Below are 25,516 nucleotides of genomic sequence, written 5' to 3'. Positions count from 1 at the left end.
CCGGAAAATAAGCCCAGGAATCGGCTGAATCCAGCAGCCGACATGTGGCTGGCCCTGAATGTGACTGAGCCTCGCATCAGTTTGTTAGTGCAAGGAAAATGAGTTCAGCTGCATGTGAGTGAATAAATTTTTTATATACCCTCGCTTTAGAATTGCCCGTGAATGTAGCTAGAACCGAATGAAAAATGCTTGCATGAAGGCGGGTGGGGGGCACGTGGCACTTAAAGGAGCACTGACGCAAAAATTTTGTTCCACTTCTATTGCTTTTATCGATGCTTAATAGCCTGGCAAACATGAAACAGCACTTCAGATACTTCAGCGCGCGATCGTTACTTACATTGAACGGCCTGAAAATTGTTTGTTTCAAATTCCCGCGCTTTCATCCCGAACGGCGCATATGACAGACTCCCTGCCTGACCTCAACGCTTTGTGCGGACGTCACCGGCACCCGCTTGAGAGGGTGTAGCGCCCACTCGCCGCTCGTGGTGCCGCGTGCGTGAAGTGACATCACGATTTTTTGACGAGCGCTGTCGCGTCACCTCTTTCGGCTTCACGGGGTGATGTCACGCTGATGTCCATTGGCTGAGTGCCGCTCCGCGCGCTGCTTCGTCGGCGTGATAAATGAGATCCAATTGAACTATGTTCTTCGCGTCGCAGGCCGCTCATATTTCAGCCAGGGTATTCTGTTGAGTGAAGGAAGCGAACTGTGCAATAATATAACCGTGCAATAATATTACCGCCGAAAATTGGTGTCAGTGCTCCTTTAATGGAGCTTACCAGGGTACTCTTGGACCAATACGCTTGAGAACCCCTGAGCTAGTGGGTCGCATGGACATTCCCTTTTTTCCTAATTATATGGCTTATTTGAGTGAAATGTGCGCTAAAAGTGGTGTCAGTATGATTCTAACGAGGCAATCTTTCGAATGAACCAAACTTGTGTTTTGTCTGCATGGCCCCTCCACGAAATATTTAGTATGCTACGTTGTTTTTTTGCTGCTTTGGGTGCCTATCAGGCCACTAGTCATAGAATCGCACATTAGACGATCGATCACAATGTAAATAATTATTTACAGCCTCATTAATTCAGGTCAGTTTCGGTTTCAACGAAAGGAACTCTGAGGTGGCCACCACGACCGGACAACGCTCGTGACGCCGCCATTGTTGTTGCGCCACTGCCGGTCTGCGCGCGCACATAAATGCGTCCAAACAGCATGATGTCAGTACCAAAACTGTGACGTGGTACACACAGCAAAGCAGTGCATTGGCCACATCACGGGAGCCCTGACATCGGCAGTTTGGGGCCAAGAACCATGCCAGGAGCAGATGGCGCCATGCTAATGCTGATGCCAAAAAGGTAGCCATTCTGTGCTTTCTTGTGTGCACAAAGATTAAAATGGATTTAATATATGTTACAGTGAACGGTTACTGTTGAAGCTTGCTGTAAGATATCTCCATGTACAAAGGAAGCCTTCTGCATAGTTATCTCAGCTTTGAAGGGGGGACACTGCGCTTAAAACAGCTTCCTGTAATTGTTAGGTAAACTCTCTGTGAAACTTGTCATTCTTGCTGCTTTTTAGATGCGACGCTGAGAGCATCTCTTGTCGGCGGCCCTGTCCTTCCTGCGTGCGTCCGTTGTTGTTGTCCGCAGCCTTTCCACTCTCCCCCTCTCCTCTTCAATAGCGAACACTCTCTCGCGAGGAGCATTGGCTTGGCTTGGCATGGATTGGATTGGACTGGATTAAAGTGGATTGTGTTGCGTCATAGCCACTGCACTCTCTCTCCGCAGTCTCCTCTCCTTCGGGCGCACTGCGCATATGACCGGTGTGCCGCTCTCCGGCGGCCTTTCGGTCGACGGTTGCTCTCCGCTTGCGCTTGAACCCCCCTCAGCGTCGCATCACACCAGGGTTCCCGCGAAAGGAGGGGGGCGTAATTTTTCCCACTGATTTGAAATGCAGCATTAATTTTTGAGTAAGTCAATTATTTACACAAGATAACTGGCCATTTTTGGAGGAGCAGTGTTGGTCATAAAACTGTGTCTTTGTATTTTCTGATACTGTGAACCCTGGTGAGTGCGATAAGAGAATTGGTTTTTTGATGCACTGCTTAGAACTAATTTTACAGCTCATTAAACGTTGGTGGCATCAGTGGCAAGGAACCATTTTGAATGCCCATTTCAGACACCAAAGTTTAAGGAGCTCTAAAATTAGTTTCAAGCAGTGCATCAAAAACCAATTCTCTTATCGCACTCACCAGGGTTCACAGTATCAAAAAATACAAAGATTACAGTTTTAGGACCAACACTTTCGTTTACTGCTCCTCCAAAAATGGCTAGTTATCTCTAATTATTTCGGGAACTAATTGACCAACTGAAAGAATAGTGGCATATTTTAAATCAGTGGGGGAAAAAGGAGAAAGGCTGACAAGTTTCACAGTGTTTACTTAAAAATTAAAAGGAGCTGTTTTAAGGCCCATGTCCCCCCTTTAAAAGCAGGTAATTGCGTGCAATGCAGGATGCGCCAGACCAGGCCCCCTGGTGGTGTGCGGTGGCCGCCCTGGTGGTTTTGGTGGCTGACAGCGTGAGCGACATTCGGGCCCTGTTTCGGCACGCGGACCCGGTGGCCCTGAGCGAGGCCCTCTACTGCGTGGCCACCCTGATGCTGTACTTCCAGCGTGCCCTGTGCGTCCACCATGGGTGAGCAGGGGGGAGCGGGTGGCAAGCTTAGGAGGGGCCACACAGACAGCACGCAAGTTTGTTCAGTTCAAGAGAACTGTCCTCTGGTAAGTACCGTATTTACTCGTGTAATGATCGCACTTTTTTTCTTCCAAAAATATGATGCAAAGTTGCGAGGTAAATTTTGCGGGGAAAAGTTTCAGCGCAGAAAACGCAGAATGCAGGTCAGAATGTTTACGATAAGTCTCATGAACATAATAAATATAACAAAATTACACCATCTTTCCATAGGGGAACCCTGAGTAGTATGCGAAGCAGCCATGGGGTCGACTGAAGTTCCCATTAGTTTTCAGTTCGTCGTTTCCGTTGACGTTCAGCTTCGCGTGCCTTCGTTATATCACTAGCTTCTTGACGTAGTTTGAATGAGTGAAGGACATAAGGCGCGTTCGTAGCACATGCTCCCATCTCGGTTTGTAGCGCAGTGGGAAGAGCGCCACGTACCTCCCGTTGCGGCCAGAGAGTCGTGGGATCGAAACCGGGCACCGCCTAACTATTTATTTTTATAGTGGGCTGCGCTGATGTCAGCCCAAACGCTGACGGGGCTGAAGAGACGCGCATGCGCAGTAGAGTGCAGACGGCGAACAACGACGAGGGAGGGAGGGACACAGCCCCGAGCATGAGACGCTTCGCATCTAAAATAAAAACATAATAAAAACTCCACTGACCACTGAATGACCACTGAGTGATGCAAAATGCAGTGTTTTCATTACGGAACGTGCCAGAATTACGGAATTACGAATCGGGCCGGAACAAGTTTGCTGTGAGGTGAGAACAGGTCGACCAATAAGTGGCTGCTGCTGTCACAGTGTGTGACATCAAGACGCGGCTGCCGACGACACAGCAAGCCGAGAGCGTTTCTTTATACGTTTTATCAGTACAGTATGTGCATTTAGTGAGTTTCTTCCGCACCAATAATAAACTCATGCTTGCCGATATCACTAATATCATCAAGTCCGTGGCAATAAGGTAGCCATGTCCGCTTTGAAAGAGGAGAAAACTAACGTAAGCAGGACCATCGTCGTCTAGACTTGGCACACATACGACATATGGCTGCGGCAAGTTCAGGGTGCGATCATTGCGCGGGAAATAAAAAAAGTCATATTTTGACGATGAACTTCAGGGCTGTGATCATTATGCGAGTAAATACGGTATTCTCTTGCTAAGTAAGTCGGGGGGGGGGGGGGTGACAGCTACTATCATCCTCCATAGGGAGAGCAGTAAAATACCTATAAGGAAGGGCTTCAGACAAGGAGAGACAATCTCTCCAATGTTATTCACAGCATGTTTACAAGAAGTATTCAGAATGTTGGATTGGGAACAGGTGGGAGTAAGGGTTAATGGAGAATACCTCAGTAACCTCAGATTTGCTGATGACGTTGCCTTGCTAAGTAACTCGGGGGACGAATTGCAAAGCATGTTTTCCACACTGGGCGAACAGAGTAGAACCGGGGGCCTGAAAATTAATATGCAGAAAACCAAAGTAATTATCAGTAACCTCGGGACAGCACAGCAGTTTGAGATAGGGGGCGAGGTAGTGGAAGTGGTAAGCGAATATATCTACTTAGGCCAAGTTGTGACCCCGGATCCCAACCATGAGGAAGAGATAATTGGAAGGATAAGAATGGGGTGGAGTGCATACGGCAGGCATTCTCAGATAATGAATGGCAGCCTACCATTGTCCCTGAAGAAGAAAGTGTATGACAGCTGCATTTTACCGGTACTCGCCTGTCGGGCAGAAACTTGGAGGCTCACTAAGAGGGTTAAACTTAAATTGAGGACGACTCAGCGAGCAATGGAACGGAAGATGATAGGTGTAACATTAAGGGACAAGAAGAGAGCGGAGTGGTTCAGGGAACAAACGCGTGTTAAGGATATACTAGTAGAAATTAAGAAGAAGAAATGGGCGTGGGCAGGGCATGTAATTCGAATGCAAGATAACCGTCGGTCATTAAGCGCAACAGAGTGAATCCCTAGAGAAGGCAAGCGTGGCAGGGGCCGGCAGAGGGTTAGATGGGCAGATCAGATCAACAAGTTTGCGGAGATAAATTGGTCGCAGTTGGCACAGGACCGGGATAGTTGGAGATCTGTGGGAGAAGCCGTTGCCCTGCAGTGGGTGTAGACAGGCTGGTGGTGGTGATGATCCTCTGGTAACTTATTCAGCTTAATTCCAGCCATGAAAGGTATGAAAAATAACAATAATACAAACTTTATCGCAGACCTCGAACAAGTGCTTGAGCTACAGTTCAACCCACTTATTACAATACCGGTTATAACTATATATTGGATGTAACAATGAACAGTTGTGGCACCGTCAACTTTGCTATATGTTATGTGGTAAAATAAACCGCTTATAACAATGTTCATTTTCCTCATTATTGTTTATAATAATTGAGCCTGACTGTATGAGCCTATGTAAGGTATAGTGTTTAGAGATCTGTGAGAGATTTTGGATGCATTGTGTGGGACCAAGCATGTGGGACCAAGTTGCAGCATTTTCTGTCTTTCTGACACTCAGAAAAACTTGGTGCCTTTGATGTAGCCCTGCTATCCCTGTAGAAGCAGATCTCCTGACCGCCTCTTCTGACCGCAGACTTCTGAATGCTGTCAGCTGGCCCAGAAAATAAGAGAGGCATTGGATTAAATAAGGCCACTGATTAAAATAAAGCTACAGTGGCGTAAAGGCTGCTGTCGATTACCGATGTTAAAAAAAAGCAGAAAACAACGGCACTTTAGTAACATGCAATCTGCCAATCTTTAAAAAAAAAATGGTCAAGGATGTGATGCGCTCTTTCTTCTCTGTGGAAGACGGTGGTCGTCTTTCCTAGGGGTCCTGTGACGTCTGTTGGTGCAAGCATGGGTGGTCGGCCCTGCAGTTACATTTCCGTTTTGTAAATACAGGGTGAAAACCCCTAAACGCGTGTTCAAGTAACTTTTTCTGCCCGACCTTGTCATAACAATGGGTTTTTTGTGGCACTTCGGTATTGTTATAAGTGGGTTAGACTGTGTTAAAGAAAACTTGAGTAGCAGTGGCAACTCCCAGCCGCATTCCTGCAATTGCTCTGCGATGTCAACCAATCTTGCTTGGGCTATTGGCGGCCACCAACTTAAAAAAGCCACCGGTGAGGTATGTGACCGGGCGATGATATTGGGTCTTCTAGCTCTGTTTGATCGCTTGCTTGAACGCTAATATGCAGTTTAACACACTAAAAGCTTTATAGCTGACGACAAGTAGCACGAAACTTGGCATCTTTTTCAATAGTTTTTGCATCTTTTCGGTTAAAAGGAAATATTTTTTGTGTCTGGCATAGAGCTAGTTGAGGGAGATAGCAAAATCTTCCAAACTGAACAGGGCCATATTTTGTTTTCATGGCTCTTTACGAGGCAGACTGGTTTAGAAACTTTTTTTTTTGCTTTCCAACTCATCTTGATGAAACTATATTGGCTCATTCAGTTTTTTCGCTGATTTCAAATATCCAAATAGTTTTGATGAAGGCATTTAGTTTCAGAGATAATTAAAAATCCTTCTTGATTGTTCTTGAGAACAACGAAAAAAAAACTAATCAACAAAAGATTATCAGCAAGGCATGAATAGATACCAGAAGTTGTGGAGAATGAAACGTGGGAAGCAGTTTTTTTTATTATTATTATTTTTCAACCACATACAACTTTACATCAATTCTAGCTTCTAGGTTTGAAGTACTTGTGCTAACCAGTTAAAAATAATGCTACTTAAACAACTACTGCAACACGAAATGCAAAATCTGCTTCCCATATTGCATGGTTTAAACATTCAGCTTTGCACTGCAAATGAAATTATCTTTCTAGCTGCTCTGCATGCTGGGATGTACCTCTTGAGGTTTTCCTATTGCTCCAGTATCGTTCGTGGCGAAAAAAGAGAACATTATGAAAAAGTTATTTTTTTCATCGAAATTGGGCCTGCACGGCTTCTTAAGTACCTGGCATTTTCAAGTACAGTAAAAGCTCATTAATTCGGATCTCACGGGACCGGGAAAAATGTCCGAATTATCCGAATGCCGAATTAATGAATGAACAGGAAAAACAACATTAAAATCACGTTGGAGAAGCATACCTTTATTTGCTGAAGTATTTTGTTATAGTCGTCTGCTTTTTCGAGCAGATTCCGGCTGACATTACAATTTTTCTTAACTCTTCCAAGTGGCCAACAGCACGCAAACTGTCGGAACTGCTCAGGCAAATGTCCTCCAATATCAAAAGTGCCTCCGAGACTTCTCGTGAGATGCGATGAGGTCGCGGCTGCACCTCCTTGCATGACTCTTCGTCAGAATCGTGGTCTTCCTGGGCGCCAGTGGTGCCAGCGCTGCTAATTTACCACACTTTTGTGTAGCGGCAGCCGTCAGCATTTGTCCGAATTAAGCGGTGCGGGGCCAAATTCTGACGAACTAACGAAGGTTTGGTCCTATAGACTAACATGCGCTTTGGCCGGGACCAATAGAGCCGTCCGAATTATCCGAATCTCCGAATTAATGGGTGTCGAATTAACGAGCTTTTACTGTACCAACTTTTCAGAGGAAAAACTGTGCAAACTAGGGGACAAGTGATACCTAAAAAAATGCTTTTTTTGGGGGCAATTTTTTGGTCCCGTGTAACTAGGGTATAATACCCTAGTTACACGAGCGCAGTTAACCACGGTTAAGTGAACCGCGGTTAGACAAAACCACAGTTTGCTGCGTTATACGACCGACGAAACTGCGGTTACCTTGCTAATTATGGTTAATGCAAACTGAGCTTGGCCACCTCGTTCGGTCACGCTAACCGCATTTCCCACAGCAGCAGTGCTCAAAATCGCACAAGTCAGTTCGGACGCAAGTGGCAACACGCATCAGCGGAGGCGGGGGGGGGGGGAAATCACCTGGCATTTGGAGGAGACGAAGGCCCTCAAATAACAGGCGCCCCAAAGCTGCCCCCAATAGGTGCTTGCGTTCTTTGCGTCGCTCTCGCAACCAGCGCAACTGCCCATCGTCAGCAGCTCGTTTCCCGATCCACCCGATCAACTACAACAAAAGCGATGCTAAATTTGTAAATTCCGCGCGTCGTCCGCCAAAAAAATGGATAACGCAGGCAATCATGAAGCGTTTTCAGCACTCGGAAACAATCGGCGCGCCCGTCGGCCATGCCTGCAAACACTCTGGTGCGCCTGCTCGCACGGCACTGCAAGCGGCTTAAACCGGCCCATACCATGGCAGCAACAGCTTATCGCCGCTCTTCGAAATCAATCTGATCACGGAAATAAACTTCCACATGCGAGAAAGTGGATGTTATTATGGTGAAAACTTGTGCTACGGATTGTAATTCGCAGTTGTAGAGACAGCGGCGGTCAAATATCCACCGCGATGCTAAGCTTGTTCCCACCAACACTGAGCAGACCTGAGCAAACCAAGCCGGTTGCGAGCTGTTGGGGAAGCCCCTCTCCTCGCCGCGCGCAAGTGCGTTGCGTTTGGGTCTGAAGCGACTGCTTTAACGATATTTCCTTTTTTCTACACTGCTTCTCTTTTGTTTTTTATCGTGAAGTTAAAAGTGTGGTAATTTATTTTTGTTACGCTCACAACCAAGTGACCGCTGTCGACACATTTGGAATTTCGCGTGTAACAACCAAAACTGCAGTTTGTGGTAACCGCAGTTAAAGTTAAAGGGGCACTGACACAAAATTGAGATAACTTCGGAGATAGATTGGTGGGAACACATTTACATCATCTGCAAAATATCAGTGGCGAATACAGCCTAGAACATATTTAAAATCAATTTTAAAGTGTGCGAAACGCAACCGAGCAGCCAGCAGAGGACCACGCGCAATTGACATCCCGAGGATATTGTGTAAATAAACAACATGCAAACACATCACGAGTTTGTGTTTGCCGCTTCCACACTGCCGGCGTTTTTCGCCTGCTCGCCTGGCTCGCCGCTCCAATCGGAGGGCCGGAGGGCGGAGCTTCTGCTCTCGAGAACAAACGACCCGATCGTTGGCGGCGGAGGCGGCGTGATTTCGTCAGCTCATCGGGCAGCTGGCCGCGGCCAAAGTTCTACAGCGATTCCAGGCACTCTGTTTCTATTACTGTTTATTACCATTGGATGCGAAAACGCGCCGGAGGCACGAAGAGCCCACTGAGATAGCCACATGGTCGCTGTGCAGGCGGCGGCCACGGCCGCGAAGTGGCCCAGGCTGGCGCAGGTAGCTCGAGTGATAGGTTGTTACCGCTGCACGAAATTGTCCCCAAGTCCCGACCATGGTGGCTTACATGAGAAAGGAGTTAATGATGCGATGGCGGGTTCCATTAAAAATTGTCATCTGCACCGCTTACGAGAGTGGCACTCGAATATCCGCCGCAGTGCTAAGCCGAACACAACTGTAGGCGGACCTGTAGGCAGACCGGCAGGCTGCTGCCAGCACGCGTCTTGCCACCCACCGTCTCGAGCGTCGCCGTCGTTCTTTAGCCGTGGTAGCATTTGCACTCGCAGCGCCTGCGTCACATCCACGGTCGCTTTTTAATTAAGCGCCTCACGAGATCAGTACGTGGGGGCATTCGCAGAAACTGCCGTCGATGCGGATTCGACAGTGCTACGGCGGCTCTGCTCTGTGATATCCCTCCGACGGTCACGGGGTCAGCTTTGTTCACACAAAATCCACAAAATCCATCGTTTCGCGGCGCTCGCTGAAACTGAAACTGCGACTGGCCGCATTGAAAATGCCTCTAATTAAACAACCGTCGCACGCTGAAGCAAAGGAGGTTTCTACAGGTTATAAGTAGGTCACTAGCAACAAAAAAAACAAGATGCAAAATTTTTGTGTCAGTGCCCCTTTAAGTAACCACGGTTTCGCTTAACTGTGGTTACTTTTGCTGTGTAAGTAGGGTCAAGCATGTCGCAGTGCCTTGTGGCCGAAAATGAAGCAGATTTGTCAGCTGTGAAGTCACAGTTCTTTGCACTTTAAAGGCCTACTGCACTCAAATTTTTGACAACGTAAAATTAATGTCCCATAATAGTACACATAAAAAAAGTGCGAAATGCAAAATACTACATTTCAGACATGAACGCGAGCAACACAAACGGCTCACGACGTTGGTGGTTTCAGAACCGAAACTGAATAGAAAAGGCGGCCATTACCGGTGCGGCGGGACGTGATGTATGTGATAAAACGGAAGCGGCCGCGCTAGAACCGGCGGCCGCTCAGAGCCGCTTTCAAATGCGCATGGTAGCGTCGCGTTTCGCACTGTTATTTCCACGGAAGAACTCGAACTCCCACTAACATTTGCCCAGGATAATGGAGTTAGGCGCAATTCCGACATAGCGTTGCTATCAATCGAAATGAAGTAGACCTTACGACAGATATTTTTCCATCGGAATAACTGCCGTTGTAGCAATGCTTAGCATTGCGAGCAAGTAATGTAAATGGATTGTAAAAGCAATGGATTGTATGGAAATAATGGATTGTAAAAGCAAGTAATCATCGTTTACAGGTGGATAGCGAGATGGTAGGTTGACTTGCAGCCTCTTCGTACTTCTATCGGCGACTGGTAAACACGCGTAGAGTTCGGAGGCGTCAGAACTTTGCGCTTGTGAAAAGTGAAATTTGTGGGCCGTGATGCGGGTGTTGTGGCGTGAAAGCAAGCGTGTGCATTTCTTCGTGCAATAATATGTTGAAAAGAGCCTTCTTGAGTTTGTTATTTTCTGCTCCTCCCGCAACCCGCAATGCTTTCGGCATTGTTCCAGGTTAGTGGCATGTGTTTTAGTTTGCTTTCTACCTGCTTTTGTCGCGCTCGTGTAACATAATTTTCTTTGACTGCCAATGGTTGACGCACTGAGGAGGTCGTACAAGTTGGGAAGCAGCTGCGCTGAACGCAGTCGCATCATCGCTGATCGCAAGTGCGAACACCGCCTCATGGCCTCATCGCGCGACGCGCGCCGTCGCGCGATGAGGCGAATCGCCAGTGGGAATGGGCCTTAATGCAGGTGGATGGCCAGGTGCACACTTGCTTATCTACAGCACCGCTTTTGATTAGAGTGGGCCCTTCCCTGCATTGAGCTGACGTTGGCTGCGTTGAGAAGACCCCCCCCTTTGCTCTGCAGGGGGGTCAACTATCACTAGCAATATGTTCTTTTGTGCGAGGCCATTGGAGAATGTTTGAACTATTGGAGTGCCATGGGTGTTTTGCCAATAACACCTTTTGGTGTCTCGACAATGCCTTAGCATGGCTGTCTTTGCCGGGCCGGGCACCTTGGTTGCTTGCGGTATGACAGGCACCCATGCATCCTCCACTTCAGAGGAGTGGAGTTCCCCATCATGCTCTGACACTATTGCACAAACGGATGGCAGGAAACACAGCATTTAGTACTTGCTATGCGTTGTGTAGGGCCCAGTGGGGGACGTTGCCCCGAAGTTATGTATTTATTGTACCCTCAGGGCCTGGGTAGGCCGTTATAGAAGGCAAGCGGGTGAGATTTCGTGTGAGGTACAGAAGAAAAAATGTAATGGTAGAATAAGTTAGCCGAACTGAAGAATATAATCCACATGTAAAGGGGTGCAATTCATGAGCACAGTTCATGCTACTATCAGTTCCGAAGTACCACGGGGTTAAAGCAACAACAACAACAACAAGAAACAAACTGCACTGATTGCGAGGACATAGAAGGGAAGCATCACATGAGCATAAGAATGCGGTTCAAAAGCAAATTTTCATTTCTACATACAATAAGTAGTACATATATATGGTCTAGTCCACAAGTGCTAAGGAAATCCCATTGTTATAACTGATAATTGTTATAAGCGGGTTGCGAAACAAAATGACGAAACAGAGAGCTCAAAACATTTTATTCGCTTGCAAGCAAGGTCATACTACTATTTATTTACAGGAAAGAAGCCATAGTAGGTCAGCTTTATTCGCTGCACGCGAAGCTGGCACACACCTAGCGAAGGGACCTTGGCAGAAACAGTCCCTGAAGGACTGTGTCATGCGCTGGGCTTCCTGCAAAGACACTACCTGAGTAGGCTGCGCAACCGCATGTTCTAGAACACTGTAACCGCGTCGTCTGGGTCATCACCGTCACCGCTGTCCACAGCACATATTCATGCAACGATCGCCTCTTCAGTGAGGCTACAGCCACTAAATAAAAGGTTAAGTGTAGTTTATCGGCTCCAAGTGAGGCACTCGGATGTTTCCAATCGGCCCTGGTGTCCCTTCCGCGAGAAAGCGGAGCCAGTTGAAGAGGCGCCCAGTCGCATTCAAAGTGGCACGCTCACGACACAACGAGTGAACGTGCGAGTGAGCAGGCGCGGGAATGAGGCCAAAGCAGCGGCGCCGGGAGGGGGATTCAGAAGGAAAACTGCCTTCCTCCCCTCGGCGCAGTCCACTCAGTTTCTGTGGGGGTGGACCATATGCAAGGCGCATCGCAGCGCATGCCGTCGGCGCAGTCGGCACAGAGGGCTGGTGGCAGCTCGCATTTTTGGTGCACGCTGTAACTGGATTCAATCATTATATCTGGCATCATGGACTGGAGCATTGTAATAAGCAGTTTATTCTACCATTGAACGCACACAAAAGTAAATGGTGCCATAGTTCTTCATTGTTACATTTAATATATTGTTACAAACGGGATCGTTATAAGAGGGCTCGACTGTAATAGGCAAAATATGTAATGCTCAAAAATATTATCGGACGTGGAAACTGCTGCAGTGCTAATTTTATGCGACAGCAGTGTCATTGTAATGGCAAAATTGCTTCGCCTGGCAGGTGTTAAGTTTGCACACCTCACTTAAGTAATACCTCCCGGCAACTAGGTATCGGTGGTTGGGTATAGCGTGTCTACCTGTATTGTGTTTATTTTCGTGCCAGCCGAGATGACTTGGGCGCGAGGGGCGTGGGGAGAAACTGCGGACGCTTCTTTTTTGTTCGCCACGCTATTGTGTTCACCCGACAAGCGGGCCCAGAGAGGACGCACACAAACGCGTCGGTAACCCCATAATAGTTCAAAGCGATGTCAGCTTTCGAAGGAGGATTTCGTTGTGTTCATCTGGGAAACCGGCGGAGGGTGACTGTTGACATTTTAACGACCGTGATTGCCGCCCCGAGAATGCCCGAACCGGACAGTATAGGAACGGGACTCCAGATTTTCGGTCTATGACAGTTGCATTTCCATTTGTCACACGTCTGACCCTGGCGACTCGGCGGCTGGGATGCGTCAATGGTTAGGCGACCAGGCTTTGTTAGGCACTCCACGTGTTTACAAACGAAAAAAATTTTGGCGGTGTGGGGCACAACTATAGGCGCGCACAATATGTACAGTACTTTAAGACAAGCCGCCCGACAACCGATGGCCGGCGCTAGGTTTGCTTTTAGTTGGGCGATTTTCACGCGTGTTATATTAGTGTTTTGCGGAATACTTCCGGGTTTCTGTACGAGAGAGAGAGTGGGTCACGTGACTATTTTGAACCCACCTAGCTTTGTTTGTCATGGTGGCCAAGCAGCGGCCTAGGGGGGGCTAATCAACGAGCCATCCTCATTCTCAAATTGTGATGCCCCTGTTGTGGGTGGGGTTTTAGGTGTAAAACTGAGGAGCTCGATGTTTTGAGATTGAGAGGGCGGAAGAGAGTGGTGAGCCCCACTCGATGCGGGCCTTGCCCGACCTCTTGTATGCGATCATGAGAGTTCTGAATACATAGTGTATATGAAGTGTACATAATGTCAGTGTACATAATGACTTTATTAATGATAAAGCGTACATAATAATAGTGTACATAATGACTTTGTTTTACCGCTCATTAAACTTTGGTGGCACCAGTGGCAAGTAACCGTTTTGAGTGCCCATTTCAAACACGGAAGTTTAATGAGCTGTAAAATTAGTTCCAAGCAATGCATCAAAAAACTTTTTCGAATATTGCATTCACCAGGGCTCATTATGCTGGAAAATATTGAGATTACAGTTTTATGACTAACACTGCTTTGTCTATTGTTCCTCCAAAAATGGCTAATTATCTCTAATTATCTTGGGAACTAATTGACCAGCTCAGAAAATAATGGCATATCTGAAATCAGTGGGGGGAAAGCAGCAAGTCTGACAAGTTTCAGAAAGTTCGCTTGAAAATTAAGAGAAGTTGTTTTAAGACCAGTGTCCCTTATTCCCAATCCCCGGCCGAGAGAGGCAGTGAGAGGCCAAGTCTAGTTTTTCTTGGGTACCTTACGCTGACTTGCTGCAGGATGTCACTCTGTTTCTCTGGGAAATGGAGCGAGCCACGAGTGAAGTGTGTGTGTGCGCATGTTCATGCAGGATCCATTACCGCATCTACTACGCGCTGCATCTGTCTGAGAGGGCGTGGCAGGGGACGGCCGCAGACGTGGCCGTTGGTGCCGCCAGTAGGGCCGGACAGCAGAGCCTTCACCAATTTGGGTGCGTGTGCCTCACTTACACCCCTGTCACACGGCAAATCTGATGTCATTGAAAGCGAATGACCTTAGCTGTAGGTGACGCAAGTTTTGGCTGTGCGGGGGTCTACACGGTGAAGTGAATGTCATTTGGTAGTGGTGGCAGTGGCGACTGGGAAACTTTTAGAATTGTGGGGTAATGTAAATCCGGGCGTAATGTTTTTAACCTTTTGGTTTTTTAAAACAGCATGAATTTAATTTTTTAAGAGAAAAATAACCCGGGGCCATTTCCACTAACGTGAATCCTGGGGAGAAACGAAGCATGCTGTGTATCGGTGTATTCTTAACGCCTTGGCGTTGTGGCCAACGGAAATGAAACCATTGGGAGGCAGAGGTATACAGCTTTGCTGCAAGTCTCGTGTCATTGAAGAACGAAGCGTTCCAGCGCAAAGTGTAAACGAGTTTCTCGGTGTTTTTTTTAGTACGCTTTATGTTCTAGCGTGAGACCTAAACGAATGTCGGGGTGTTTTAGTACCGTGACTAAATGAAACGGCAGTTACGATGACGACGACATGAGACGCTGGATGCCGGAGCCCATAAGGGGGTTTGCCCTGAAATGTGTAGCCCCTTTTCAGGTGTTGTTCACTTCACAAGCTGAGACAAGTAAGCAACAAATCCCTATCTCGGTAGCAGCAAACATGGCAGAGCTTTGCAAAGGAGTCGTGTACTTTTCTTTCTAATATAGAACAGTGCAGGGAAAAATATTAATCTATTGGTAGGTTTCTGCACTAGTTCTATTCTGTCTAGCTGACAGAGTAGAACTAGCGGAGCTTTCGAAGTTAATCAGTAAGCGTAAGACAGCTGACATACGGAAGTATAATACGGAGAGGATCGAATGCGCTGTAAAGAATGGAGGTAGCCTGAAAGCAGTGAAGAGGCATCTTGGCATGGGGAAAAATCAGATGTATGCACTTAAAGATAAGCAAGCCAATGTCATTACAAATAGGGATAAAATAGTCACAGTGGCCGAGGAGTTCTACAGGGATCTGTACAGTAGCCGGGACATCCAGGATAATGCCGAACGAGAAAGTAGTTCAGAGGAGATAAACATCCCACCAGTAACGACCGAAGAAGTAAGGAAGGCTTTGAAAGAAATGAAAGGGGGCAAAGCACCTGGTGAGGATCAGATAACAGCAGACCTCTTGAAGGATGGCGGAGAAATTGTACTTGAAAAACTGGCAAACCTGTATACGCAATGCCTAATGACCGCAAGTGTACCAGAATCTTGGAAGAATGCGATCATCATCCTAATCCATAAGAAAGGTGACATGAAGGACTTGAAAAATTACAGGCCGATCAGCTTAATGTCAGTCGTCTGCAAGGTACTTACCAAGGTAACCACTAACAGAATTTCTGCAACCTTAGATTTCAGTCAACCTTAAGAACAAGCAGGGTTCCGTAAAGGCTATTCAACAATGGACCATATTCACACGATCAATCAGGTGATAGAGAAGTGCGCTGAGTATACTGAACCCCTATATATAGCCTTCATAGATTACGAGAAAGCATTTGACTCGGTCGAAACCCTAGCAGTCATTCAGGCATTACGGAACCAGGGGGTAAATGAGCATTATGGAAGAATACTAGAGGATATCTACAATGGGTCCACAGCTACCATCATCCTCCATAAGGAGAGCAGTAAAATACCTTATAAGGAAGGGCTTCAGACAAGGAGACACAATCTCTCCAATGTTATTCACAGCATGTTTACAAGAAGTATTGAGAACGTTGGATTGGGAACAGGTGGGAGTAAGGGTTAATGGAGAATACCTCAGTAACCTCAGATTTGCTGATGACGTTGCCTTGCTAAGTAACTCAGGGGACGAATTGCAAAGCATGCTTTCTGCACTGGGCGAACAGAGTAGAACCGTGGGCCTGAAAATTAATATGCAGAAAACCAAAGTAATGATCAATAACCTCGGGACAGCACAGCAGTTTGGGATGGGGGGCGAGGTAGTGGAAGTGGTAAGCGAATATATCTACTTAGGCCAAGTTGTGACCCCGGATCCCAACCATGAGGCAGAGATAATTAGAAGGATAAGAATGGGGTGGAGTGCATACGGCAGGCATTCTCAGATAATGAATGGCAGCCTACCATTGTCCCTGAAGAAGAAAGTGTGTGACAGCTGCATCTTACCAGTACTCACCTATGGGGCAGAAACTTGGAGGCTCACTAAGAGGGTTCAACATAAATTGAGGACGGCTCAACGGGCAACGGAGCGGAAAATGATAGGTGTAACATTAAGGGACAAGAAGAGAGCGGAGTGGGTTAGGGAACAAACGCGCGTTAAGGACATACCGTATTTACTCGAATCTAACGCGCCCTCGATTGTAACGCGCACCCGTTTTTCGCGGTCGGGGGAAAAAAAAAAAAAAACTACGTCCTTTATTGTAAAGCGCACTAGATTTTTATGATTTCATACAAAAATGCAGCTTTTTCCTAGTTGGAACAAACAAGGTTTATTCTAAATGTGCCACAAAATGAACGGTGCTGGTTATCGCCGGCAACAGTCACCACAACGATGGTCCGGGGCAGCACCCGTTGGGGGGCACATTATCACTCGTCGTCGTTGTCGGACGACTCCTTGTCGCTCTCGATGGCCCAAAGCATGTCATCCTCTGTTCCATCCATTGCATTCGAAATGCCGCACTTCTTGAACGCCTTACTCACCATGGTAGGCGGGATCGTGCACCACGCATCTTTTGCCCATCCGGCGAAGTCTTGCAGAGAGGCGCGCTTGATCCTGTTTGTAGGCCGTTTGTAGGTTCATGGCCGTCACCAACAAGCCACTCCGTGTACAGCGCCCGAATCCGGTCTTTCACTGGCTTGTTCAGCGAAACATCCAGTGGCTGCAGTTGCGATGTCATGCCACCAGGTATCACGACAAGGTCTGTATTGCAAGCGTGGAGCTTGTCCTTGATGCGCTCGTCGAGGTGGCACCTGAATGCGTCCAGAACGAGCATCGCGCGCAGGCCCAAGCTTGCGCCTGGTCGCTTCCGCCACACGTGCTCAATCCAATCGGCAACCAAGTCCGTGGTCATCCACCCCTTCTCGTTTGCGCGTATGATCACCCCACTGGGGAACACAATCCCTTTTGGGAGCGTCTTGCGTTTAAATATGAGATAGGGGGGGAAGTTTGTGCCCGTCCGCAGTGCAGCAAAGCATTGCCGTCACTCTCGTTTTCTCGTGACCAGACGACAACACTCGAACTTGCTTGGTACCCTTCTTCTCTACGGTTGTGGTGGCGGGCATGTCACAGTATAGCGGTGTTTGATCCGCGTTTCCGATTTGCCCGAGCTGGTAGTTGTTGTTGCGGCGCAAGTTCAGTACGTACCGCTGAAATGCATCCAGCTTTTCCTCATACTCAGCCGGCAACTTCTGGCATATGCCTGTCCGCCGGCGAAGTGAAAAGCCCTTCCTCTTCATAAAATTAGCGATCCAACACCTGCTGGCCTTGAACTCCATACGCGTCAGCCCTTGCCTTAACGCTAGCTGCATTGCCCGTATCTTCAGCAGCTCCATCGTTACGGGCTTCTGAGCCGCTCGCTGCTGCTTCACGTACTCCGCCAGTGGGTCCTCTATTTCGGGATATCGCCCCTTTTTTGGTCCGCTGAAACCTTTCCGTGTGGTCTTGCTTGCAAAAATCTTCTCTTTCTTCTTGCGCCAGTCCCGCACGCAAGTCTCCGGAACACTGAATGCACATGAGGCGGCCTGATTTCCGTCGCTTTCCGCGCACATGATTACCTTTCTTTTAAATGCAGCATCGTAATGAACCCGCCGTGTCTTCGCAGTAGGAACTTCCATGGCGGTAAGGACAGAGGAACGCAAAAAAAACATCGACTACGCTGACAGAGGCAAACGTGCGCCGACTACGAAGAGCTGGCTACGCATTCAGCGCTTAGTCAAGCGGCCATTTTGAAATGCCAATGGCGATATGGCCATATGGCACTGCAGTTTTGAGTCGTACTCGATTGTAACGCGCATGCGATTTTGGGGCCTATTTTTCCGGAAAAAAGGTGCGCGTTAGATTCGAGTAAATATGGTATTAGTAGAAATTGAGAAGAAGAAATGGGCGTGCGCAAGTCTTGTAATGCGAAGGCAAGATATCCGTTGGTCATTAGGGGTAACAGAGTGAATCCCTAGAGAAGGCAAGCGTGGCAGGGGGCGGCAGAGGGTTAGATGGGCAGATGAGATCAAGAAGTTTGCGGGGATAAATTGATCGCAGTTGGCACAGGACCGGGATAGCTGGAGATCTGTGGGAGAAGCCTTTGCCCTGCAGACAGGCTGGTGGTGGTGGTGGTGGTGGTGATGACGATGCTGGGAACGTTGCACCATGAAGCAGCTCCTTTCCCATGCCTGTTCAATTCGTTGTGGTCACCTGCCATGGGAATTCAGAGTTCCTTTTCATGTGGCTGATGTTAACACCCTTTTAGATGGCTAAGACAGAGGAGTTCAGCTGTAATTGAAGCTCTGCAACTGCTTCCCACTCACTCCTTAAAAGTTTTGCTGACCTCGTCTACCTTGCTTGTCTTCCATGCCAGCACTGCTGTCAATCTGTGAGCTGCAGCCACTGCAGCGATTCAGTGGCCAGGGCAGTGTGCTTGCTACCAAGTTGAAGTATGCAGTATCGATCGCTGCCGCAGTGGCTGCATTTCAGGCGGTGGCGAAAAGCGGACATGCCTGCCGTGTTTGAGGTTTTAGCGCTTGTCAAAGATCTCGAGGTGGCGGAAATTGTTCCGGAGCCCTCCGCTGTGCCACACCTTATAGCCCAAACACCTCGAATTTGAATTTTTTTCTCTGTGTTGCAGGCTGCCTAACCAGCGGGTGCGCTTCACACACGAGCAGATGCGCATCATCCACCACGAGCTGAAGCCCACAGACGTGGTGCGCATCGTGGCCTTCGCAGGTGAGCCACGCATGTGCGCACGCAAGGCACCTCTGGGGTGCTTTTTTATCACTGGTAGGAAGAGGAATGTGTGTACAGTGGAACCTCGATTATACAATTCTGGGTGATGCGAATTTCAGGATGATACAAATTTCTGAGAAGTCCCGGCGAAATTGCGTTGTTTGCAATGGGGAAAATTTCAGCTGTTACGAATGGACCTGCACGGCCCGGCAGATGATACGAACGAGCCGGCAACGGCGACGTACAGGCTCTGCCTCCCCTCTTTGTCGCTCTTTCTGCAGGAATGGCCCGGCTGTTGTTTCCTGCTCACAAGAACGCACCGTGCATGCCACGCGCTCTGATGCCACCGCGGAACCACCCGAATGTTGTGTGCGATGCAGCAAGGGGCGGCTTCGGCCGTGAAGTGGTGCGGGGCGCTCGAGCGACCACTTCTAACCGCCCTTTAAAATGCGGCTCAAGGCACAAACGAAGTTGCTTGTGCGGTAAAGGAGCTGATATTGTGGGTGAAAGCAGTACTATAAAACATCATCCGCACCACTAGTGAAAGCGCCCATGAAATATCTGCCAGCATGCTAAGCCTAAACATCTCCGGCGCAGCCAGCTGGCTGTCTCAAGCGCTTTGAAACTGCTGCCATGAGGCACATGCCTCCCCATTGGTTGCAAGTTGCCAGGCTCCTCCCACTGCCGCGCGTGTCGCGTATCAAGCACGATTTTAGTACGATTCCGCGTGCACGATTCTAGCGCAATGCGTGCTAGAATCATGCCCACATCAGCTTCTGACCCAGGCGGAGTACTGACGCGGGTGCGGAATCGTCGATGCAGGCGTGAAAAAATCGCACGTGCAACCGCAACACGCACAAATCGCGTGTGAAAACATGACATGCGATTCACGCCTTGATGTTGCGGCGTGTAGTGCTCAGGCACTGCGATTGAGGAAACGAGTGCGAAGCTTTACGCGCCCCAGAAAGGACTGCTTGGCGACATGGAGATTAAAAACAAGTACCAAGACATCACGGATTTCTTCACACGAAATTAAAAAAAGAAATGAGCGAAAACTTCTTTTTAGTGCTCAATTTCTTGGTCTGTGTTGGTTCATACGAATGTCGGATGATACGAATATTTTTCGCGGTCCCGCGAGATTCATATTGTGGGATATTTGAGGGGTTCCTCGGGGGCCTTGCCAGCACTCTGGGGTAGGCCCCCACGCTAGCTCCCGGCGTGTCAACCACGCGGGCTCCCATGGCTACGGCAGCCCAGCGAGGTTCGCCGATACGAGAACACAGTAGACAGTAGTGCCGAAGCACAGCCGTTTATTTGGGAAATCCCAAAGCATGCGAGCACAAGGCTCGACGGCGTTCACGAATCACGCCGTCCGGGTCGTGACCGCTAACGGGAGGCAGGCACTCACGGCGCGCAACAAACAAAGCTCCCACCTGAGATGCATGTATCCATCACCGCCGCGTTCCACCGAAGTCGCCCCTGCCGGGTCTTCGACGAGACTCTCCCGACTCCCGTGTGCGCACGCGCCCGCGCGCCAATGCCCGCATAGATTGGTGGTGCCATCTCTCGGGGGACGCCGACGAAACAACGCAGCGCCGGACCGGTTTCAGCGCACAAGCGTCTCTCCCGAAGCGCGCGCTGGCTCGGGATCGCAGGTCGCGGTTCTCCACGATTCCCACAATATCATCGAGATTCTGCTGTAGCCATGGCAAAATGAAAGAGTACCTAACTCCAGCGAGATAAAAGCCACGCTGCATGACTGACACCTTCGCAAGTACTGTAGCACACTGTTTTTTTTTTCCCCCTTAAATCAAGCAAGTTTTAATTCGAATCCTTTAAATGGCTAATTGAGCGAAATTTTCGACGTTGACATTGGCATCAGAATCTAAGAAATACCAGAATGTTCTGTAACAGTATATCAAAAAAAAAAAAAAAATTCCAAGCCACTTACGAGTACTGACACAAAATTTTGAAGGCAAGATAACTTGGAGATACACTGGTGTGAACACACATACATCATGTGCAAAATATCAGCAGCAAATACAGCCTATAACTTATTTAAATTCAATTTTAAAATGTGTGTAACGCATAATGCAACCGAGCAGCCAGTGGAGGTCCTCGCGAGATCGGCATCTACTGGGATGTGGAGTAAATAAACAACATCCAAACACGCCACGAGTTTGTGCTCACTATTTCCACACTGCCGGTGTTTTTCGCCGGCTCGCCGCTTCGACCGTAGGTCGGTGCTCTTCCTCTTGAGCTTCAGACAGTCCGATCGTTGGCGGTGAAGGCGCCGGGATTTCGTTGGCTCATCAGGCAACTGGCCGCGACCTAAGTTCTACAGTGATTCCAAGCACTCTGTTTTTGTAGGCAGCTGGCCGCGACCTAACTTCTACAGTGATTCCAAGCACTCGGTTTTTGTTGCTTTTTATTACACTGGACGCGAAAACGCATGGGGCTCACGACAGGCAAATTGAGGGAGCTGCGTATACCACCAGCACGATCGCTGTGCGGGTGACGCCCGCGAAGTGGCGCAGGCAGGTGCAATTAGCTCAAGTGATAGCTTGTTATCGCTCCACTAAGTGGGACTCATGGTGCAAAGCTGTGAATACGAGAAAGGGAAAATGATGTGATGGGAAATTGCATTAAAAATAGGTATCTGCACCGCCTTCAAGAGCTGCAATCGAATATCCGCCGCAGTGTTAAGCCTAATATCTGTTGGCAGACCTGTAGGCAGACCGGCCAGTTGCTCCCAGCGCACGTTTCCCCACCCACTGGCCTGAGCGTCGTGCGTCGTTCTCTACCCGCGGCAGCAATTTGCACTCGCAGCGCCTGCATCATGTCCACGGTCGCTTTTTAATTAAGCGGCTGACGAGATCAGTACAGAGGGGCATTCGCAGAAACTGCCGCCAACGTGGAATCGACAGTGCTATGGCAGCTCCGCTCTTTGATGTCCGTAGTAGTCACATGGACAGCTTTGTTTATACAAAATCCAACCTTTCGTGGCACCCGCTGAAACTGAAACTGTGACTGGCCACTTTAAAAATGCCTCTAGTTAAACAACCGTCGCGCGCTGAAGCAAATGAGGTTTCCACACGTGATAAATAGGTCATTAGCTTACTTATCACAACAACAACAAAAAAAAAACAAGATGCAAAATTTTGTGAGTGCCCTTTAAGAGAAAGATGGTTAAAATACGAAGCTTCCGACCATGCAACCTACGTCAAAGCCAATGCCCAAAATCGAAACTGCCAAAGTCTGAAGCCAACGTCCAACCTCGCTTACAGAATGTATTTCATTATCATCATCATCATCTCTAACTCTGTGTACTGCCGAACTATAGTTTGTGTGTTACGAGGCTGTCCTCGTAGTTTGGCAACATTGACTTCGTGAACCACGTGCGGTGCAACAGTGCCGCTGTTTATTGCTACAGTGCTGGCTTCGTAACTGTGCTGCTGCTGCTGCTGCTGCAGGGACGGGCAAGACGTCGACACTGGTGGAGTATGCCAGGTTGCGACCCGCCCTTCGCTTCCTCTGCATTGTATACAACAGGTGAGTAGAACCCGGCTTTGGCTATGTACAACGCCCACTGCAAGCCAAATGGGGGAGGGGAGGCCATGCCAGCAGCCGTGAATCTTCTGCAAGCACTGGGCAGAGCTGCCGAAGGCTGTAGCAGCAGAAAGTGGGGAATTTTGCAACAACTGCCTTTCATCAGGCCTTGGAACTGCACTGGCATCAGCTTTTTACATTTGTGGTGTAGAAGGCTGATTGCATATGGTCCTGTTGATGTTTGAAGAAGGGAAAAAAAAAAAAATTGGCTGGCGCTTACGATACTCCCTGATGTGATATTTGGGCGCAGCAGCAGCGCGCTGAGGCAGCACTCACTCGTGGGTGCTCTCGAAGGCAGCGATGGTGAGCCTTTGTGTCGGCGGTGCGAAGTGCGTCTCAGGAAGGGACCGCAAACTGTGTTTTAAGTGAGCGCACATCATAGTCACGCGCACGCCCCCCCTCTCGTCATCGCACCATTGAGCACCTCGTGCGGGCACAGCATACTGCCCCCTCCCCTCCTCCCACCCCATACTTTCGGAGAGCGCGGGCTCACGCCGCCACGGTGAACCGCCCTCCCCTCCCGATTTCGTGGCGCTCTCCTCCTTTGCTTTCTTTCATTGTTCGCTTTTTTTTTCCCTCATTGGTCTTGCCATCGTTCGCTCGGTTACACCGACAATGCGGCTCAGCCCAGAGACGGCTGCCAAAGGGCTGCGCCCTAATATGGATATGCACATGCCCATGGGAGGAAGATTGGCTAAGGCTTGGTAAAGCAGCTTGTCATGTGATTTCAGTTAAGATACAGTCGAACAAAAATTACTCATTTAAAGTGGTTTCAGTTGACCGATAATCCCAATCAATGACAGCTTGAACTTCTGCTAAAAGTCGCAGTGCTTCAGGGATGGGCGTATATTTGAGCTTTGAGTCTTACAATAACAGCACAAATAATTCAGTTCAAATTTCAAATGCCTTACGTTCAAGTTCACAAATAATTATTTGGAACTTGGAACATTTAAAAAGTGCTTTGGCACTTTCCCTTACCATTGCCTCATGTGTGCGTGCTAGATTCAAGCCAATACTGTCTTTCGCAAAAACGACTGCGTCCAAAACTTTTTTTTTTTTGCACATAATACCTGTGCAAGTTATCCTCTTCTGCTCGAGGGAAGTCGGGGGGGAGTGGATGCAATGGGGCCTTCTCTGTCCAGCATGAAAAATCGTCACCTTGCGGACCTTTGTCTTGTTAAAAAATGCATACCGTATTTACTCGTGTAATGATCGCACTTTTTTTTCCAAAAATATGATGCAAAGTTAGGGGTGTGATCGTTACGCGAGGTAAATTTTTTCGGGAAAAGTTACAGGACAGTAAATGCAAGTAGCAGGACAGAATGTTTACAATAAGTCTCATGAACATAATAAACATAACAAATAAAAACTCCACTGACCACTGAGTGATGCAAAATGCAATCCTATAGGGATTGATAGCACAGTGAAAGGTTTTTTTTTGTTGTTGTTGTTTTTTTTTTCTTTTTTTTTTATTTTCAGCTCTAGTCAGTGGCCAAATGACTGCTGTAAATCTCGTCTGGTTCATTGCGGAATAATCATGCAGTAGGCATGGCCATTGGGCTTATATCATTTAATTAAAGGAGTACTGAAACGAAATTTTCGTGTTACGATTTTTTTCGCTGTTATGGGTGCCTACCAGCCCATTAATCATAGAATAGCACTTTAGACGGTCATTCACAGTGTAAATAATTATTTAAAGTCTCGTTTGTTGGTGTCAGTTCCGGTTTCGACAAAACGAACACTGAGGTGGCCGCCATGACAGAAGGGCACTCGTGACGTCACCGTTCTTGTTGCACCAGAGCCGTGTGCAGAACGACTGTGGTTTTTACCATCTCCGTACACACCCGGGCAGCATGACGTCAGTTCCTAAACCGTGATGTACCGCAATTACCCGATTCTAACGCTCACTTTTTTTCCGGAAAAATAGGTCGAAAAATCGCATGCGAGAATCGGATACGAAACCGAAACTGCCGAAACAACAAAAATTTCGTCCCGCCCATCGCCATTGCCATCTCACTATGACGCCAAAGCTTTTAGCAACGATTTTTCGGATGCAGGAAGCATAGGCGCCTAGGCGTTTCTATCGGCGTTCACAGAAACCGTCAGATCGTTCCACTTGCGCGCTTGATAACAGCAATGGCAGCAGTGGCTCTCACGCGTTCAAAACGAGCGGTCGGATGAAGTGCGCGCCTGTGGAGAAGCTCGCAGGATGGGCGTGCGAGGCGTGGGCCACAATCCCATCGACCATGGTTGAACGTCTGTTATGAAGTGCGGCATCGCGAACGCGCTTGATGGCACCAAGGACGAGATGTTGTGGTTAGCGGAGAGCGACGAGGACTGAGATGAGTGAGATTACTTCGAGAAATAAATCTGCCGTTTGTCTCGCATTCGTTTTTCTTGCTCACAAAGTTCCGTGTGCGTTACAATCGGAAGTGCAAGTTTTTTCGGCTTTTTTGCCGGGAAAATCAGGTACGCGTTAGAAACGGGTAATTACGGTAGTACATATGCTGGAGCAGCGCGCACCAACCGCAGCGCGTTGGCCATGTCACAGGGGCCCTCCATCGGCACGTTGGGGCCAGGAGGAGCTGTTGGCGTCATGCTGGTGCCGATTGTGAAAGGGTGTGTGCAAAAATTAAAGTGGATTTAAAATAAGTTGTACTGAGCGGTTACTGTTGAAACTTTCCGGGAGATGTCTCCATACACAAAGGAAGCCTTTTGCATAGTTATCCCAGCTTTGAAATTTCGTGTCAGTACTCCTTTAAAGGCTTTACTCGGGTACAAGCGTACAACGGCAATAGTAGTTCATGTAGAGTAGT

At 48.3% G+C, this 25,516-nt stretch overlaps 1 protein-coding gene across 1 annotated transcript in view; it reads left to right on the top strand.

The window, feature by feature from the left end:
- The window catches only part of LOC144153047 (F-box DNA helicase 1-like), a 94,061-nt gene that overhangs the window by 11,755 nt on the left and 56,790 nt on the right, over positions 1–25,516 (top strand). Inside the window, exons 5-8 of the mRNA XM_077684682.1 lie at positions 2,511–2,692; positions 14,030–14,149; positions 18,994–19,091; positions 22,565–22,643. Coding sequence (XP_077540808.1) covers positions 2,511–2,692; positions 14,030–14,149; positions 18,994–19,091; positions 22,565–22,643 — 479 coding nt within the window. The remainder of the gene's footprint in view (positions 1–2,510; positions 2,693–14,029; positions 14,150–18,993; positions 19,092–22,564; positions 22,644–25,516) is intronic.

This window comes from Haemaphysalis longicornis, unplaced genomic scaffold (genome assembly GCF_048455015.1).
Source record: "Haemaphysalis longicornis isolate Haplotype H1 unplaced genomic scaffold, Haemaphysalis longicornis Haplotype H1 scaffold_9, whole genome shotgun sequence".
Classification (NCBI taxonomy): Eukaryota; Metazoa; Arthropoda; class Arachnida; order Ixodida; family Ixodidae; genus Haemaphysalis; species Haemaphysalis longicornis.
Note: the sequence above shows the minus strand (reverse complement) of the source record. Positions and strands in the feature narration are given on the sequence as shown.